The 19,725-nt window shown below is 32.7% G+C and overlaps 1 protein-coding gene across 1 annotated transcript; it reads right to left on the reverse strand.

The window, feature by feature from the left end:
• Positions 1 to 3,822: 3,822 nt before the first annotated feature.
• Positions 3,823 to 7,405, reverse strand: LOC107950550 (binding partner of ACD11 1). The gene is made up of 5 exons (XM_016885431.2): positions 6,951 to 7,405; positions 6,107 to 6,210; positions 5,840 to 5,915; positions 4,673 to 4,753; positions 3,823 to 4,587 (listed from the first exon to the last, which is right to left on the reverse strand). The coding sequence occupies exons 1-5, from the start codon at positions 6,954 to 6,956 to the stop codon at positions 4,042 to 4,044; spliced, it is 813 nt and encodes a 270-aa protein (XP_016740920.1). The 5' UTR covers positions 6,957 to 7,405; the 3' UTR covers positions 3,823 to 4,041.
• Between the last annotated feature and the right edge of the window lie 12,320 nt (positions 7,406 to 19,725).

Below are 19,725 nucleotides of genomic sequence, written 5' to 3' on the forward strand. Positions count from 1 at the left end.
GGTCCCTGGGGACCCCTGTTTTGTTTATTTGCGTTTTAAACCCCCAATTTTTATTTCAAAATTCTTTTAAACCTGTTTGTTTTATTATTTTAGTTATTTTATTAATAATATTAGCAAATTAGACATTATTATGATTATTATTATCGTTTGTTACTGTTAATATATTATTATTTGTGTTTACTTATTTAAATTTCAAGTGTATGTGTCTTATTAAAATTATTATTATATAATTACTCACATTTTTATATTTTATAATTCATATATATATAAATCTACATACATATTCATATTTTTATTTATATGCATATATATCTATGTACATACTTACATTGTTTTATTTTATAATATACATATATATCTTTTTTTGTCTTTATGTAATATATATAAACACATGCATATTTTTATTTATATATACGTACTTATGTTTTCATACTTTATAATTCTTATACATATATATATATACGTATAGACATGCATATTCTCATTATATATAAATACCTACATAGTTTTTGTATTTTAAATTTTTTAAAATTCATACATACATTTTTATATTTTTATTCATTTCTTTATTATTGTTTTACTTGATGTTTATTTATTTATTTATATGTCTATTATTATTTTAAAAAATGTTTTAGTTTTTATTTGTTTATTTACTTGTTATTGTATATATAATTGATTCGTTTTTTATATATGTTTATTTTTGTTATTTTTGTTCGTATTATTATTTTACTTGCATTTTCATAATTGTTATTCTGTCACATACTTTTTTATATCCAAATTCAAAAAAAGAAATTTTTCTAAATAACGCAATATTCGGTATTTGGGATCTTCGAGAGGATTGAGTCCTAACGTATTGGGTTTCATTTTCTTCGTTGAATCTAAATAATCGAGAATGCTCTTTAATCAGAAAACATAAATAAAAGCTCATTATTGAGAATTCAATACGTTGTGTCCTAACGCATTGGATATGACACATTGTTTTCTCGAGACGAGAAATTTTCTAAAAAAATTAAATAAAGGCAATACTCAATGTTAAATTATGCCCTAACGTATTAGGCTGCGATTTCTTAATCTGACTTAAATAATTGAATATCCTTTAAAATTTTATTGTACGAGTTTTTGAATAAACTCATTTTTGAGGAGGTGAAATATTATGCCCTAACTCATTGGGTATGACATTTTCTCTCTTCGAAATGAGAGGGTCTTAACGGGTAATTTGATTTATACAAGTTTTTTTTAATAAAATATCGTATTTTAAATCTCTTTAAAGTTTTCAATTTTCGACATTAAGACACTAATTAATCAACTAGGTACCAATTTTTGGGCGTTACGAGTGTGCTAATCCTTCTTCGTACGTAACTGACTCCCGAATCTATTTTTCTGAATTTCGCAGACCAAAAACATTGTTTTAATAAATCTAAAACCGTTTATTAAAAACAACTGTTTTACGAGGTGACCGATCACATCTCATTAAAAAAGATTGGTGGTGACTCCCATTTTCGTTTCATTTTCAAAACCCAAGTCGACCCCGTTTTCACAAAAGAATGATGTCAACAATATGTAAATAAAAAAATGTTCTTAAATGGTGATAGTATCAATATTCGGACCGATAACTGGGGGCTGGAAGGTTTTAATGGTGTGGCTGTTAATTCAAATTTGCTGAACCCTAATGAGAGCAGCGTGAAAGACTTATGGCTCGATGATAGTAGAAGATGGAACAACGTTAGAGTTCGCGAGTTGTATGGGCAAGACTTGGGTGATAAAATTTGCAACTCACCGATTGGGGAAGAGAGCCAATGCGATAGAGTGGTGTGGTTCCACTGTTAAATTCTATACCAAAGATAAATCTTGTATTCAACCAAGAAAAACAAATACATCTGTAAAACTTATCGAATACATGCTGAATGCAATACTATATATAGAGACTATGAAGCTGATAACTGCATATAACAGCTAACAGCTATTAGTAGCTAACAGCAGCAACTAACATTAACAGACTCGTAACACTGAAAGTAACTGACTTTAACAGACTGTAGTTAATGCCTAACTCTGTCATACTCTAACATCCACAACCCTCTTGGCTCGTTCACATCTAAGTCGGCTTATTCATGGTTGTTGAAGCAAATGGGGTTTGGCCCTCATAGGTTCTTGTGGAAAGCTATATGGAAGCTCGACACCATCCCCAAAATTCGGGTTTTCACTTGGCGGGTGGGGCATGAGATCCTCCCTACTAACGTTGAAATTGCATCTATTGGACGTGGTTTTGGGCAGGAATGCCCTAGGTGCGGGGCTGAGTATGAGACCCTTATTCACGCCCTTAAAGACAGCCCTACATCTCGGGCGATTCTTTCAACTGGTGGTCTGGAAAATAGCACCATTTCGAAGGAGTACAACTGCTGCATCGATGGGTTGGAAGACCTGATGAGAGTTCTGGATAAGAGAGCCATGCCGACCTTATGACTACCTGTGGAACAGCTGGAATAATAGAAACAATTTCATATTCCGGGGTAAGGAAGATGAGGCGCAGGTTGTTTGGGACAGGGCTAGAACGCTTAGTCAAGATTTCCGCATTTGTAATTTGTTAAATGATCCGTAGCTTTCTACTAACCCTATTGTTAAAAGAAGGGAAAAACCTCCCAAGGGTCATGTTAAAATAAATTTTGATGCGTCGGCTATGGTGTTATAGCAAGGGATGAAGATGGGTTCGTGTTAGGCGGTGGCGGGGGCTTCAAGTACGAGATGATGTCGGTGGATGAAGCCGAAAGCTTAACATTAAAGCCTTGTCAACAAAGTGAAGAATCAACGTACGGATGTCACGGTCATTGGTGTGCGGATCAAGGAAAGCATAAAAGCCTTTGTTAATTTTAAGTCAGCAAATTTAGTTTGGGTTAACTGGTGTTGTAATTTGATTGCTGCTTTAATTTGTAAGAAAATGTGTGCGGAGGCTTGTACTTGGTTCTTTGACATGGTCTATCCTTTAGATATCCATGATGCTGTCATTTGTGATGCGATTTAATAAATGTTTGACCCTTGTGGTGGTTTTATTTAAGAAAAAAAAGTTTTTAGAATGAAATAAAACAATTTAATCCTAATTAAATAAACTGAACCTAAAGTAAAGTATGAATAATTTCACCTTAAGGACTTAAATTAATGCCTTTTTCCTCTTATATATTCTGCCTATATTATATATAACCAAATTAAGCAAGATCAAACTCAATATGAATTACCAAAACTCATAATTCTTATAATAATCCCTTTTAGAAAATTTAGTTTGTGCAATTTTCACTAAAAGCTCTCAAACACAAAATTAAGTAATTTAAAATGCATTTTAAAGCTAAGAGATGATTTTTTCATCGATTAAAAAAATTTTAAATCCAAAAATGCCTATAAGCAACTTATGTAATTAGATTTAATAAATTTCACTGATTTATGGATGTACCAAAACTATTTAAACCCAAGTCAATTGCACTAGTAACACCTTAAATTCATCATTAAACTAAAATTTTGTTTTGATATTTTATATACATTTTAAATTTACCACTTAATCAAAATTTTATTTTGATATCACTTTATTACCTCCAATTTTTTATTATATCTCCTTCAATCATTTATTGTATGTCATTTCAATAGTATTTGTAATGGTAAAAGCTAAAAAAAAAGAAAAAAAACAATCTAACACGTCGTTTATATATAAAAATAAAAAGTTTAAAAGATTTCAACTGAGCAAATCTTAAAAATTGAGTTGGGTTGGATCACCCTAAGCCCAGTCGATTTGTCCATTTACGTTCATCTTTCTTCATTTTCCGGAAAATACACATGAAGTCGAGAATAATAGATGGATACCAATAAAATTGATGCTGAATTGTTTGCAGTGTCATTTTTTTTTATCATTTAAAGTTGAATATACCAAACATATCAAACAATATGTGACAAACTGTCCTACATTTAAGTTTTTAAACTATTGTCCAAACCAGAAAGCACATCTCTGATGGCAAGATCCATACCTTCCATTGCTGGTATTTACAGTCCTTTTTTGGCAAATTAAAGGATTAGACCTTGTGCCGATGAGGGAGCACCAGCTTTGGGAGATTCGCATTCGTCCATCCTTGCATACCCCTTTGATTTGTGGGCTTCTTCCTCCTCAGCCAAAACTTTTTCTTTTGTCTTCTGCCCCACATCACCTGCTGCTTTAGCAACCCTGTTAAATGCACCAGTGACCCACGAGGTTCCAGTCAATACATAACGGTTCTTCATTATAGCAGAACCTGCACTGCTGACTGTCTGCTCGGCAGCAGCAATCGCGGACTTGGTCTTCTCGGAAACCTGAAACTTCTGGTCCATTTCCCTCACTTTGTCATTCACCATGGTTGTGCCAGCACTAATTTTCTCAGTAAAACCAATCTTCTGGTCCAGAGAAGCAACTTTGGCAGTAGCAGTTGATGTTAACTGATGCTTCTCATCGAAGGCCTTTGCTTTGTTCACTGCATCTTTGCCAAGAATGAAACCCTTGGCTAGCATGCTGGTTACAACATCCTCTGCCTTCTGGACAGCAGATTCGGCCTGGCCGGCCTCTTTGTTCTGTGTGGCCTAAGGTAATCAAACAATTCATTCACAATAAAATCATCATTTAATAAGTGAAGTCAAAGCAGATTGCTGTAGGTTAGGACATTACAGGTGTTGCAGAGGCAGTAACAGGTGGCTTGTAATCCGGAGCCAGCTCTATGGTAACAGATTGATCTACAATTGTCGCCCCCTGGAGAAAACCATGAATTCTCAATTCATAACGATGAAATTAAATATTTCCATTTAATCAATAAGCATTTAGCCTTTAGGGGAGATTGCTCTTTTGTGAAAAAGCTAATCAAACTTTCAAAAGCTAGCAATTAACAATAATATGGCCACCAGTTACCCACTCACTTTTTCCCTCTTCACTTTCTCCCTTACATAAGAAAAAGTGTAAAAACAACAAGGGAAGAAAAGGAATGATTATGACATCTAACCAACAAAAAGAAAAGGGAAATATCTTGAAACCATGAGACTAACTAAAAAATAAATTCGCATAAATGATTAACAAAATCCAAGCTATAACAGAATAACTGTTCTTTTTCCACATAATGCACAACAGGCAACAAGAATTTTTTTGTGAAACCAAACAAACTGTTCACGAGCCAGAACAACACATGCCAATAGAAACATCAGCCAAAAAGGCTTTAAACGCCATTCAAATGGGGAACTAGATTTGATCACTTCCTTAACATCAAATTGTGGTTTAAATCAATTACCTTTAAACGGAAGAACAGTGAAAATTCAAGATATAAATACAAATACTTGGTCAAATGCATGCAAGGATTTCATATACATGTCTTTAGCAAATCTACCTCAAAGGAAGATCTTTTAGTAACAATGTTATCTTCTAAATGATGAAATACTTAAAACAAAGATGGCCATTAGCATTGTCATCACATTGGCAATGCACTGAAGTATTCACTTTCAAAAGCACATCACTTGTGAGATTCCAGAAATGATACATAAATACTTAATCCTTGTGTTTTGGATAAATGATTTTATTTCAATATCCAAGGAAAGCAGAAAGCTGCTGCTTACAAAGTTTACCAGCTTTTACATATTTCACTTGGAAAAACAGTAGAAATTGAACTAGCATCATATAAATATCTACTAAAATGCGTCAAAAACATTGACATTTAATTCCCATATATATTAGACATACCATTTCCTTCAAACAGTAGCATAAAATCCGATTATGTGATGCATGTGTGTCAGTGAGAACAATTAAGATAATTGATACAAAAAGCTCAAATGAAATGAGATATGTGCGTACTGAAAGAAGAACAGCAGTTTCTGCTCCCTGTGGATCCTTGAAAGTAACATATGCAACTTGTGATCGCTCGTTATTGCTGAAAGGGAAGGGGAACAAAAAAAAAGAGAAAACAAAAGCAAATAAGAAACCTATACCAGATAATGTTTGCAGAATCTCAGAACATCACTATACTGGTACATCTACATGGTTAGATGACAGAAGTAGTTTCAACAATTATCATCACTTTTCTTCATATCCATACGGTACAAAAGTATGGTAATAACTAACCCATGCATTTCGGCATGTTCGATGTCACCAGAGAACGAAAAGAACTCCTTAATATCTTGCTCAGATGCACCCAAAGAAACGTTGCCTACTTTCACTGATTGGATCTGTCAAAGAATACAACAACTTATACAGCCCAAAAAAGAGAAAGCATCTTCAAATCAACATTATTACATCCATTAAAAAAGAAAACCTCCCATAAATATTTAGGCTGAATACAAACAAAATTTTTATTAGGTTGACCATCATAGAAAGCTAGCATCTTAAATTAATAATCACAAAAACGCGAGCGCAGTTCAATATTAGCAAGTTAAATTCGCACTTTTTCATTTTTCTTTCAAGTAAGCATTACTTGGAGCAACATTTTACATAATAAATTCCTAATTAGCATACAACTGATTATACAACACGAAATTAAATCAACCAGATCTATAAATAGTTGCATACAAATCCACAGAAGATATAGCCGGATTCTTTATTAACCTAGTGCAAAAAAGTATATAATAAAATTTCTAAGGACCAGGGTAAATGATAGTATCATATAACGAAATACGAAAAAGGTAAATGAAGTGCACAGCAACAGCAGAAACAAAACTCAAAACTCAAATTAGCATTATATCCGTCTGATTAATGAGGCCCTAATAATCAAAATTTATGTTAGAACAAGAAAAATAATAAAACATAAATTACTAACTAAATTACAGATATTTATGTTAGAACAAGAATATCTTAGATCTTCATGGTGAAATTGAATTGGAAAATACAAAATCTCTTTTTTCTTGTTTGTCATAAATTTTCTCATCAAACAAACAAGATGGTTAGAAAAAATAAAAAAAATTGTACTAACCGCCATTCAGTCCCGTTTCTAGCGAAAGAGATCGAATCTTTCTTCACCGAAAAAAAATGCTATTTTGTGTTTCCTCTCTTTTCAACAAAATTTAAAGGAAATGGGAAAATTGATGCGGGGATTAAGGGGTTGAACATAAAATATCCTCTGCGGATATGTACTTAATTCCTTGTTATGGATCTATTACTTTTGTGGTCATAGTTGCTGGAATCATGTCGTTGAGGGTATTTTGGGAATATAAGTGCAAGGTGAGAAGCGTGGTTATATCAAGTTTAGATAGATTCGGGTATAGAAGATTTGAAGAGGTGAGGAGGGTTGACGTGTGAAGGAACGTGGTCATGAGGTTTTCATTTTCGAGGTTCAGTCTTGTTTCATGGAAATGAGTAAAAAAATGTGGGTTCGATCGAGGTTCAATCTATACCCTTCATTACATCATCTACATTTTGTTCATAGCTCTATTAAACTTAGTACTTAAAAGTAAATATTTATACAACTGGTTGTTTATGTCAACCTTGTTACACCTGATTTTATGTTTTCAGAATTTGTTAAATTATATTTTTATTTTATGTTATTTATTTAAATTGTTAAATATAATTAAAATAATTACAATTGTAGTATTATTTTTTAAATGAATTTTAGAATATATGGAAATCATGATTTTAAAAACAAACCCGTAGTTGTCAATCTTTTGCTCTAATGGCAAAATTATTAAATTGTATGTATGAGAGCTTTATGCATGATGGAAACTTATGATATTATCTTTAGAAAGAATTTTTTTTATGATTCTTTTAGAACCCCCTGCATCTGCTTCACATTGGCATTGAGAGCATCCTGCACATGCTCCTTGAGCTCATCTCTCTTAAAGTTTAACTCTATGATGCTGCTTTCAATCACCTTGAGACTTTCCTTCACATCACCTATGGATTCCTCAAGTTTGGCAACCCTGCCATCTATTGTCAATAGCGTATCTTTCGAACTACTCCCTTTTTTAGCCCTCACACGGGTCTTTGGTGGGACAGATTGATCATCTATTTGATTTATCATCTCAACTCAACACCTTAACAAATCTAGGTTTATTACCAACTGTCAAGGCATTGGACTTTACCTTAATAAATCGTGCAGCCTTAGACAGTGAATTTGCTTCAAATTTGCCTAAGTTAACTTGAACCCTCGAAAACTAAGAATCTCAAAGAGAATTCTTTAAGGTACTGACGTTAAAAAGTTATAAGTGAAGCAAGCAAGATAACAAAAAAGAAAACACAAGAAAGTTTGAGTAAGTGCTCTCAATTTGATTAATGAAGTCCCAATTGAATTATGAGGGTGGCACCTCATTATTCACTATAGTGCCAAGTAGCTTTTAATTTCATTTTCTTAAGGTATACTTGTTATAGTGTGGTAGTTATGGTTGGCATCGGTGATCTCAAAGCCTCCAAGAAACAAGAACTATCGCATGGTTTTGTCATGGTTGTTATGCCCTCTTTGGGTTTAGTTCCTCTCTAAGATTACATGTCCTCTCTTAATCCAATCTCATGTTATTTAGAGTTCTATTTCCTTTGGCTTTTGCGCATATTATGTGCACTTTCTATTAGCCTTTGGACCTTGCATTCATGTGCATAGTATGAAACCCTTGACCTTAGCACTTCAGTGCCCTTAGTGTTGTGGTGCTTAACATTTCATGCTCTTTGGTGTTTGGATGAATCTTCAAGCTTCTTCTATTAGTTTTTACTAAGGGATAAATACTATAAATTGAATAAAAATGTAAAGTGTGAGAATAATGAACTAAATATGAAACATCAAATGAATTTTATGGGCAAAAATGACTAGACCGTATGCTATGTTAATTATAAGTGAAATTTGAATTGAGAAACTATGTGGAAATGAGGAAAAGAAAAATGATTTAAGAATCAATATAGCTAATACACAACACGATTCACAAAAATTTTAAAATTTAAAAACTAAATTATGATTGTTGTATGTAAATAACTAATGCAATTGTGCAAGTGTACACGTCATTCAAGTAATAAAGTGATAAGTAAGTATTGTCTCCACAGGGATCGAAATTTGGTAAGAAATTAAGTAAGTTATTATAATCTTAATGACTATACTGAATAACAGGAAATATTCTCAAGTTGAATAAGATGTTGAATAATGAATTAATGAAGTCAAATGCAAAAACAACAAAGAATTGATATGGCAAATAAAATGCTATGGCAAATTACAGAGAAAAGCAAGAGTGTTTCTGCTACTGAATGAATAGGGTTGGAATTATTCAGGTGAAATGTTCATATCAAAATAATGTCATGGCAAAACATTGTCTAATCTACTACCCAGAGAATCACTACTATGATCTGCCTCTGTCGATACCTAGATCTTAAGCTAGAAATCTAAGTTATTGTATGTCTACAAAACTCTGGATTAATAACCGTAATGAACGTTATTCTCTGTACAACTCGCAACATCTATGTCTAGAGTGCCATGAATATTCTGTCGAGTATTCACTTGCATCAAACGATTCAAGATCTGGTATATTTAACCTTTTCAGAATTAAAAATACTTAAGAACACAACACACAATCAAGAGCTTGCATGCTTGTATTTAAAATAAGCATAAATCGAATGAAACAATGATATAGGCAATCCCTAATCATGGGCATTAAATGTGATAAAACATTCACCCAAAATAACTCCAACCTAGAAAGGATTTAGCTCATGGGTGAAAAAGTTAACATCAAAATAAAACCATTCATCAACATTCTCAAATAAGTTCGAATCACAAAAATCAAGAAAATAAAGTAGAAATGCATGAATTTCTCGCCACACTCCAGCTCCTCTGTAACGCCCCAAAATTTTAATTTTGGGTATTGTGAATGTGTGACATAAAATATCTGTCTGCTTTGGTGGTTATGTGTTCTGGGTGTGTTTGGGAGGTCCTAAGTTTAAGCCAGGACTTGGGGTAAATTTTGGTTTGGTCAGTAGGCTTTTAAATAAAAGTTGACAAATAATTAATAAAATGGGCTTGCTGGTCTGGTGGATAAGTGGAGTGTTGGTGTGAAGGAGGTCCTGTGTTTGAATCTTGGCGTGGACATTATTTTTGCTCGTGCGTCCAAGAGATTTTGAGATGGACTGAAAATCTGAGTAGTGGATTTAGTGAGGAGTTTGATGGAGAGAAAAAAGGGAATGAGGTGGTTATCAAATATTCTGTTTATCTTTCTTTTTCCCTTTTTTTTTTACTTTCCCCAGAATCTCTCCACCATCTTGCCGTTTTCTCTTCATTGCTGCCGAATTTCTACTCTCTCTCACCTTTCATCTTCTTGATTTTTCTTTTCCCACTTTACCTCGTGTTGCCCCACGTTTGTCTGTGATTGTTCGGTAAGTTTTAGATAAGTGATTTGTCTCTGTTTGTTAAATTTCTTCTGAAGTGTTTTGTTTATGCCAATTAGGGGATGATTCAAGGGCTCGTAATCACCAATTGAAGTCTTAGTTTGTGTGGGAATTACTGTTCATCAGTTGAAGGTAAGGTTTAGTAGCTTATGGGTTAAAACCTCGATACGAGTTCGATTTGGGATCATGTTATGTGAGATTAAATTAGTATTATTTGTTCAATTATAGGCTTTGGAGTGCTCAGGGACTGTTTTAGCATAAAAAAAACCAGCTGTGTGCCCGAAATGCAAAAAAAATAGGATTCAGCGAAAAGCCGAAATTGCTTGCTGTTTGGATAGCAGCAGTAGGCTAACTTTGAAAAATCGCCATAAATTATGGAAATCAAATTAGAGGATTAAGAAAATATAGAATTAAAGCTTATTGAGTCTAGTTTCTCACAGAAGAAACGGTGTAAGTAATGAAATTTTAAATCGTGATGTATAATAAACTTTGTGAGACAAGGTCAGAATGAATTCGGGTTCCCCTGTTTTGACTTTGGAAAATCATCAAAAACTGGAGAAAAATAATTAGGGATTAAAATTTACATGTTTAAATTATTAATGAGTCTATTTTCAATAAAAACAAATGGTAACATCATCCAAATTTTTTACTAAGAGATAATTAATTTTTAGCAAAGAAAGGTCGAAGCTGTCAGACAGCAGAATAGGGGTAAGATTGAAGATTTTATTGTACTTATTGGCTGAACCAAAAATTCTAAAAATGTTATGGTAGAAAGATATTTGAGTCTAGTTTCAAAGACATCAAGCGGACCTTAATTTGAAATTCTGTAGCTCAAGATAAAAATAATTTAGTAACAGTGACTCAAGTAGACAGCTTTGAAGGAACATATATGTAATTAATCAAAATATATATGAATATTTAGCTAGCACGGGTTACATTAAAAATGGATCACGTGGCCAAGGCCAATTTGGGTCGAGTGGGCCACATGGGCAGGCCACATGGGCATGTGAGCCCATTTTTTTAAAAAGTTCTGTAAGGTTGCACGGGTTGCCCAAGTCTATTGTGGACCTATTGTAGGTTCAGTAAGCTTTACTTAGACCCCTATATGTGTGATTTGTCTGTTTGATTTCTATACCGAGCATGGCTTATGATATCTGAATGTATGTACTATTAATTGCATAATGGCATGACATATTTTGCATGTTGCATTACATCGAGGTGGGTTGATGATATTTGGAGGAAGTGTCTGAAAGGCTATTAAGCCTGTTATCTGGTAGCTCAACTGAAACCTTCTGATTATGTGCCGCATTTCGGTACAGCATGGTGTGTAGGGATGGGTGGGTTGATTTAATCCCCATATGATGTGTAGGGTTGGACAGAGATGGTGTGTAAAGGCTGGTGGGTAGAATTCTGATTTACTGTATCTGCATTCTGTATCTGATATGGGCTAAGGCCCTAATGTATTTCTGAGACTGTATCTGAATGGGCTGAGGCCCAAACTGATTCTGTGATGGGCACAGGCCCCAGACTGTATCTAACTGAATTCTGTTAATTATTTGTATGCATGTTTTCTGTGGGGATTACACATTGAGTTTGCGAAAACTCACCCTTTCTCTATTTAATCTGTACAGGTAATCCCCAAACTTGACGGGTCAGTGCAGTGGAGGACTCGACGGTGGCCACACGTAAATTTTAGACTATTTTCCGTTAATGCCTAGAATTCATTACTTATTTGGGGTTTTTGGTGTATCTTCTGGACTATGGACTGGTTGGCTTTAAATTTGAGACTTTATACTTTTTTATGGATTTTTTTAAAAAAACAGCAACTCCATAAAGTACAATTTTTTTTCTAAAAACTAAGGTTTTTCGTTAATAGAAACGATTTTCCCTAAATTAATTGGTTACAAAAGCTTCCGCTAAGAGACAAGTTTTAAAGCAAATCAACTAGTTTTTTTTTCAAATTAAATAAAAGCTAACTTACTGTAACGGTTTTTAAACTCAACAATCTTGTCTTCAAATCCCTTTCCATGTGACATCGCCAGATTCGGCCATAACGTCTAGGCCGGGTTTGGGGTGTTACATCCTCTTTGATCTTTAGATTGCTCATGAACCCAGGGTAGATGTCTCTCCCCTTTCTTCACGCATGTGCTCTGCTCTCTTAGTTGCTACCCTTCTTTCTCTGGAATTTTCCAATGGAGTTTTTCTCTGCGCAGAGAGAAAACTGTTGTCACTGATTTTCTTTTCTCACGCAAATTCTCCTCTCCCTCTTTCTTCTTCTCTCTCCTTCTTTTATTAGGTAGATCCATTCCACCTCAACCTATATTTTTCATTCCTCTTTTCAGTTTGGTTTTTCTGGTATACGCACAATTGGCTGAGAGTGACGTGGTTAGAGTGCTAAGTCATTTTCCAAAATTTCTATGGCAATTTTGTTGGCAATCAATCTTACCATTTGCCACAACAATTTTTCATTTCCTTATTTTCCTTCTTCATCTTCTTCCTCTTCCTCTTCTTCTTCTTCTTCCTACACCTGTGTTCACATAAAACCACACCTTTCCTCCCCAAGTGATAAAAGTAACAAATAATGACCATTATAGCGTAATCCAAGCTTTGTTATGCAATGTTCTAAAATTATCCTAAAAATGTAGATGCATTTACTTAATTAAAAATAATTAATTCCATCTATATGCCTGAAATATAACTCTTTTCAAGAGTTATCAATGATGATAACAAATTTTAACTACATTGTAATTTGACAATGAGAGAGCAAAACCTTAAGGTGAATTAAACCTCATAGACCTCAAGGTAAGTTAACTTTTTCCTTGTTTACTTTATAAGCATTTATTCTTGGCGTGCAGTTGTTTATTGCACGTAGACTCATTGTGGTTTACGTGTAACACCCCACACCTGTTTGGAGATGAGAGATGCCATTGAAGCATGTATGAGTAAGAAATTTTGGATTTATTTAATAGTTAAAAGTTTAAAAATTTTTTATAAGATAATTAAAATATGTTTTAGACAAATTAAAATTTTAAAAAATAATTTAAAATCATTTAGAATTTATTCGGAGTTGACTGAAACCCAAAATGGGCCCCACAAGTCAAAACAACTTAAAATAGTGCAGGGTTGTAACAGTGGCGCGATGAAGCAACATGATTGACTGAGTAATGAAGTTGCAATGTGAGGAAAGCAAAGTAACAAGGTCAGACATCGAAGTCACGACGTCACAACTCTGTGGTTGAGACATGACTCATTGAGTATGCCCAAAACACTTCAAAAAGTTTTCCCAAAGTCTCTTTATTCATGATGTACATATAACATGCTTAGAAATCTCTCAAATATATGCAAAAACCATTATAAAAAACTTTAAAAATCACAACCAATAGTCTTGAAAGTAAAGTAACCATGCATATCATTGATTAACCAAAAGAAGAATAGGATACTGAACTAACATATTTAGCTTCCAAGCTTAAATTTAAGCAACATTCAACACACGGACCAAATAATATGAAATTAACATATTTATTTATGTAGACACCTAATACATACCACAACTAAAAATATGTCACTTTCATACTCTTATAGGTCTCGATGATTGTGTGATGTCTCGGATTGAGCTAGGCTTCAAGACTCCCTGAATCAACCATCTACGAGTAAAAACAACAGTGAGTAAGCAAATAATCTCTGCCTATGTGGACGAAAATAGGCTATTTTACAAGCAATTTTTCTCACCTAACTTGGCATATGCCTACAAACGAAATTGCACATATATACAAGTCATAACAAGGCACCAAAATCATGTATATTCTAGCTATTCAAACATGCTATAAGATCATACAACCAATATGCCCTTAGGCACCTCAAATGACAACATATAAACATGTATAACCATGCAAACAATTTGGGCCTAAATAATCAACTAACTTCTAAGAATATTTGCAACAATACATATAATTGAATTTGCTTACCAAAATATACCAAATGGTGAAAAATATGCCATTCAATTACTAGCATTTACTTTCATAAATGTCATTCATAAAAAAGTACCATCTCACCATATTTCCAAACATGTCAAACACTTATAAAAATTAAGCATCATAACTACTTAAAACTAAGCTAATTCACATAACATACTTGAAGTATTTAATCATCATCGTTTGACACCAAAAGACTTACACAACTTCTACTAATATATGTTCTAAAAGGATTGCTAATTAAGCACACAAGTTCAACTATCTTTACTAGAAACAAGCATAACAAGTTACTTCCAATATTTACATTCATACAAAATACTCAAGTACCATAGACCTTTTCCTAATACATGCCACTTAAACCAACTAGTATGAACCAAAATGAGTACCGAGATGTTGATGATAGTGTGTGAGCTTTTGAGTCGATCCAATCAAAGCAACGATTCCAAAGGTCCTACAAGAATAAATCAAACTAATAAGCATCAACAAGCTTAGTAAGTTCGATATAAGTTTCCCTTTAATAATTAATCGAAGACTATCCAATTACCGCAAGTTTTCAATACACTGGCACACAACCTGCTAGGCACATAGCCCGAATAATCACCGGTACAAAGCTTGCTAGGCACATAACTCAAATAATCACTGGTACAAAGCCTGCTAGGCACATAGCCTAAATAATCACCAGCACAAAGCCAGCTAGGCACATAGCCTGAATAATCACCGGATTTCTATTTCGTTGAACATAATTAAATAAAATCCATATTCAACCAATAATGAAATAGTACAAATATTCAATAAGATTAATAGTAAGCAAATAATGAACTTACTTGGACTGAATGGTAGAAATTGTAGAAGCTTAGGGACTATTCTGCTATTTTGCCTTTTCCTCGAATATCTACAGATTCTTGATCTATAATGTAAAATTATTAAATTCTTAGCATATATTTCATTTCAAATCCATTTTATAATAAATACCCTTTTATTTTTTGAATTTACACAATTACATCAAACTTTTATAATTTACAATTTAATCCCTTAATTATTTAATCCATCAAATTAACTAATTTTCTTGAATAAATAATTTATCCAAATATTCTAGGCCCTCAAAAACCCCTAATAAACCTAAAATTCACTATCAAACCCTAATATTTTGACTTTTCCACAATTTAATTCTAAAATCAAGATTTAACAAAAATCTCTTTACAAATTCATCAAATAGCATAATAAAGACTCCAAATACATAATATTCATAAAAAAATTCAATATTCATCAATGGCAACTCCCAAAATTTTTAATAAAATCGAAAACAAAGGTACAGGTTAGCTGGACCTAGTTGCAACGATATCAAAAACATAAAAATTACAATAAACGAGTAAGAATTGAACTCACATGCATAAAAAATGAATAAACAGAACTTAGAGCTTCCTCTTATGGTGATTTCGGCCAAATGATGAAGAAGATGAATAGGAAACATAAATTTCCAACTTGTTCTGTTTTAATTTCAAATAATTTACAATTTTACCATTATAATTACCTTATTTTGTTATTTTCTATTAACATGCCGTCCCACTATATTATTTATGGCATAATTATTAAACCATTTCATCACTTATTTGCTTGAATTTGCAAGTTTTGCACATTTTTCAATTTAGTTTATTTTCATTAATTAACTATTTAATCGTTAATATTTCTAAACCAAAATTTTAATACGACTCTAATGAATCTATAAATAATCTAAAAATAATATTTACGAGTCGACAGGACAGAAATTTGTGGTCCTGAAACCATTGTTTTGTCACTACTAAAAATCGGGTTGTTACAATTCTCCCCCTTTAGGAAATTTCGTCATCGAAATTGTTACCTGAAAATAGATTCGGATACTGTAATCTAATTGATTCCTCAGTTTCCCAGGCAGCTTCTTCTGAACTGTGTCGATGCCACAAGATTTTTACTAACAATACTCGTTTATTCCATAATTCTTTGACTTCTCAAGCTAAGATTCTCACTGGTTCTTCCGAGTACGTTAAGTCCGAATGTAACTCAATTCACTATGAGGAATCACATACGAAGGATCATATCTGTACCTTCTCAACATTGAAACGTGGAATACATTATGGATTTTCTCGAGTTCAAAGGGAAAAGTTAGTCTATAAGCTACAGGGCCAATTCTTTCAACAATCTCGTACAGTCCTATAAATCTCGGGTTCAACTTTCCCTTCCTGCCAAAACGCAACACTTTCTTCCACGGAGAAACTTTCAGGAATACTCGATCCCCAACCGTAAATTCTATATCTTTTAATTTTAAATTCGCATACGATTTTTGACGATCAGATGCAGCTATCAAACAATCCTAAATAAGTCAAACTTTGTCTTTTGTTTCTCGGATCAAATCAATTCCGACCATTTTGGATTCATTCAGTTCTGACCAATACAATGACGTTATACATTTCCTCCTATAAAAAGCTTCAAAATGGTGCCATTTTTATACTGGATTGATAACTGTTATTATATGCAAATTTGGCTAACGATAAGTATTTTTCCCAGTTACCTTCAAATTCGAGTATACAACATCTCAACATATCTTCCAGAATCTGAATCACTCGTTCTGATTGCCCGTCAGTCTGAGAATGAAACGCAGTGCTGAAATTAAACTTAGTGCCTAAAGCCTCATGAAGTTTGCTCCAAAATCTTGATGTAAATCTCGGATCTTGATCTGAAATGATAGATGTCGGAACTCCGTGTAATCTCATAATCTCAGACACATATAGTTCTGCTTGTCTCTTAAGGGTGTAATCTATTCTGATTGGAATAAAATGTGCCGATTTCGTCAATCTGTCAACAATCACCCAGATTGAATCTTTCTTTCTCAAAGTTATAGGTAAACCAGATACGAAATCCATCGCAACTCGCTCCCACTTCTAGTCAGGAATCATAATAGGTTGTAGTTGTAATATCCCGAAAATTACTACTGTAATACCCCGAAAATTACTACAGTAAGAAAGTAGGTATCCTTGATAGTAAAATAAGGAAATAAAGTGACAAAAAGGGAAATTTTGAGTTATGGCAACATTGGGAATTATATTATGACATATTAATTCAAGAAAGGATTAAATTGCAAAAGTGAGAAAAGTTTTGTTGCCCAAGAGTAAATACTCAAAATTTGAGGGGTTAAAGTGTAAATATGAAAAAAATGAAGGACCAATAGTGTAAATATTTTAAGGGTGGAATAATCTAGAAACTAAGGAAAATGGATGAATTAGGACCAAATTGAAAAGGTGAAGAATTTTGAGGGGCTAAATCACAATTTTACCAAATTAAGTGATGACTTAAGGATGAAATTTTTAAAGATTATAAAAGGAAAAATAGCCAATTAGAAGAGAGAGAAATCTAGAAGGCAATGATGATGTTGGTGATATTTTAGATTAATTAATTAAATAAATATTAGTTTATTAATATTTTAATTTGATTTTTAAATGATATTTTAGTATTTTATTATTATTCTATTTAGTATATATATGAAAGGAAAGATGAAGAAAATTCATCTTCTTCCCTTGCATCCAACGTATGAAGAGAAAAGAAAGAAAGAAACTTTCTTTCTATACAATTTGGTCCTTTCACCAAAAATTCACCATTTTCACTTAGAAATCAAAAGAATTTTCATATCCATCAAGAGAGAAAGATAACAAGGAGACAATGGGGAGCTAGAATATCAAGTTAGATTCAAGAAATAGAAGCTGGAGGAGAGAGAAAATCAAGTTAAAGATTGAAATCAATAGGACAAGGTAAGAACATCAAGATTTCAATATATTTTTAAGTTTGTTATTATTGAAAAAGCATGGAAATGATGTTATAGTAGAGTTTTCTTAAATGAAGTCTTATGTTCTTGATATATTAGTGAAGGGAAAGAAGAGAAAGTGATGGAAAATATTATAGAGAAAATGAATAAGGAAGTTATAAACTTAGTAATGAACATTTTGCACTAAAACAGTTTTGGACAGCAGCAGTAGGCTAACTTCGAAAAATCACCATAAATTATGGAAATTGAATTATAGGATGAAAAATATGGAATTAAAACTTATTAAGTCTAGTTTCTCATAGAAGAAACGGTTTAAGTAATGGAATTGAAAATCATGAGATATAATAAATTATGTGAGATAAGGTCAGAATGAATTTTGGTTCCCCTATTCTAAATTTCGTTGGAGAAAAATAATTATGGGATTAAATTTATATTTTTAAAATCCTGAATGAGTATATTTTCAAGGGAAACAAACAGAAACATCGTCCGAATCTTGTACATGGAGATAATTGATTTTTAGTGAAAAAGGGTCAGAACTGTCAGACAGCAGAACATGGATGACTTTAAAGAATAAACTGTACTTATTGGCTAAACCAAAAATTTTGAAAATTTTATAGTAAGAAGATATCTGAGTCTAGTTTCAGATAAAATTAATGGATATCAATTCAGATTTATATAGCTCAAGATATAAATAATTTTGTGACAATGACTCAAGTGGACAACTTTGAATGAACAAATAAATAAATAGTGAAATTATAGATAATGTTACATATAAGCATGTTATATACATTAAGGTTGTGAAATAGAGAGGAGGAGGATGAAAATATATGATTATTCAACTAGCATGAGTTTTCATTAAAAATGGCTAATTTGCATGTTTTAGGTTCGGGGACTAAATTGAATAAAAGTAATATTTTAAGGGTAAATTTGTAAAAAATGTCAAAAAGTGACCAAATTGCATGAAATGAATTTTTTTATTATTTAAATTAATAAATTGAATGAAATATTAATTTATATCAAGATTGAGTGGAAATTCGAAAGAAAATAGAAAATTACCAAAATATCCCTGAATTTTGGTATTTCTGCAATTTAACCTGGTAAGTTCGTGTAACTTGAATTATTTTCTTAGATGATTGAAATATATATATATTGGATTGATAAATTGATTTGAATTGTGAATTGAATGAAATGGAAATGAAGCTTTGAATTATATGAGTAAATATCGGGTCTCGTAGGCCCTATTTGTTATGAATAAATATTTCGAGGATATGTTGTAAAGAATTATAAAAGAACGTTAATAATTTAAAAGTTTTAATTCAGATGAAATTTTGTAACTTGGTTTAATACGTATGCAGATGTATGTCTTTAAGTAATGCCTTGTACCCTATTACGGCGTCGAATACGGGTAAGGGATGTTACAATGTGACATCGCCAGATTCGTTCATAACTTTTAGACCGGGTTTGGGGTGTTACAGTAATAAAACCGAGGGTACCTGATGTTCTACTTTCACCTACTGACAAATCAAGTATTTAGCTACAAATTCGCAAATTTCTCGTTTCATACCCAACCACCAGTACATCTGTTCCAAGTCACAATACATCTTCGAGCTACCAAGATGAATGGAGTGCAT

This window comes from Gossypium hirsutum, chromosome D03 (assembly GCF_007990345.1).
Source record: "Gossypium hirsutum isolate 1008001.06 chromosome D03, Gossypium_hirsutum_v2.1, whole genome shotgun sequence".
In the NCBI taxonomy this organism is placed as follows: Eukaryota; Viridiplantae; Streptophyta; class Magnoliopsida; order Malvales; family Malvaceae; genus Gossypium; species Gossypium hirsutum.

What these genes read in the sequence shown, in the direction of transcription:
- LOC107950550 (XM_016885431.2), bottom strand. An exon ending in GAACATGCCGAAATGCATGG is followed by an intron (nt 5,916 to 6,106) that starts GTTAGTTATTAC and finishes CTTCCCTTTCAG; the next exon opens with CAATAACGAGCGATCACAAG. An exon ending in AAACTGCTGTTCTTCTTTCA is followed by an intron (nt 4,754 to 5,839) that starts GTACGCACATAT and finishes GGTTTTCTCCAG; the next exon opens with GGGGCGACAATTGTAGATCA.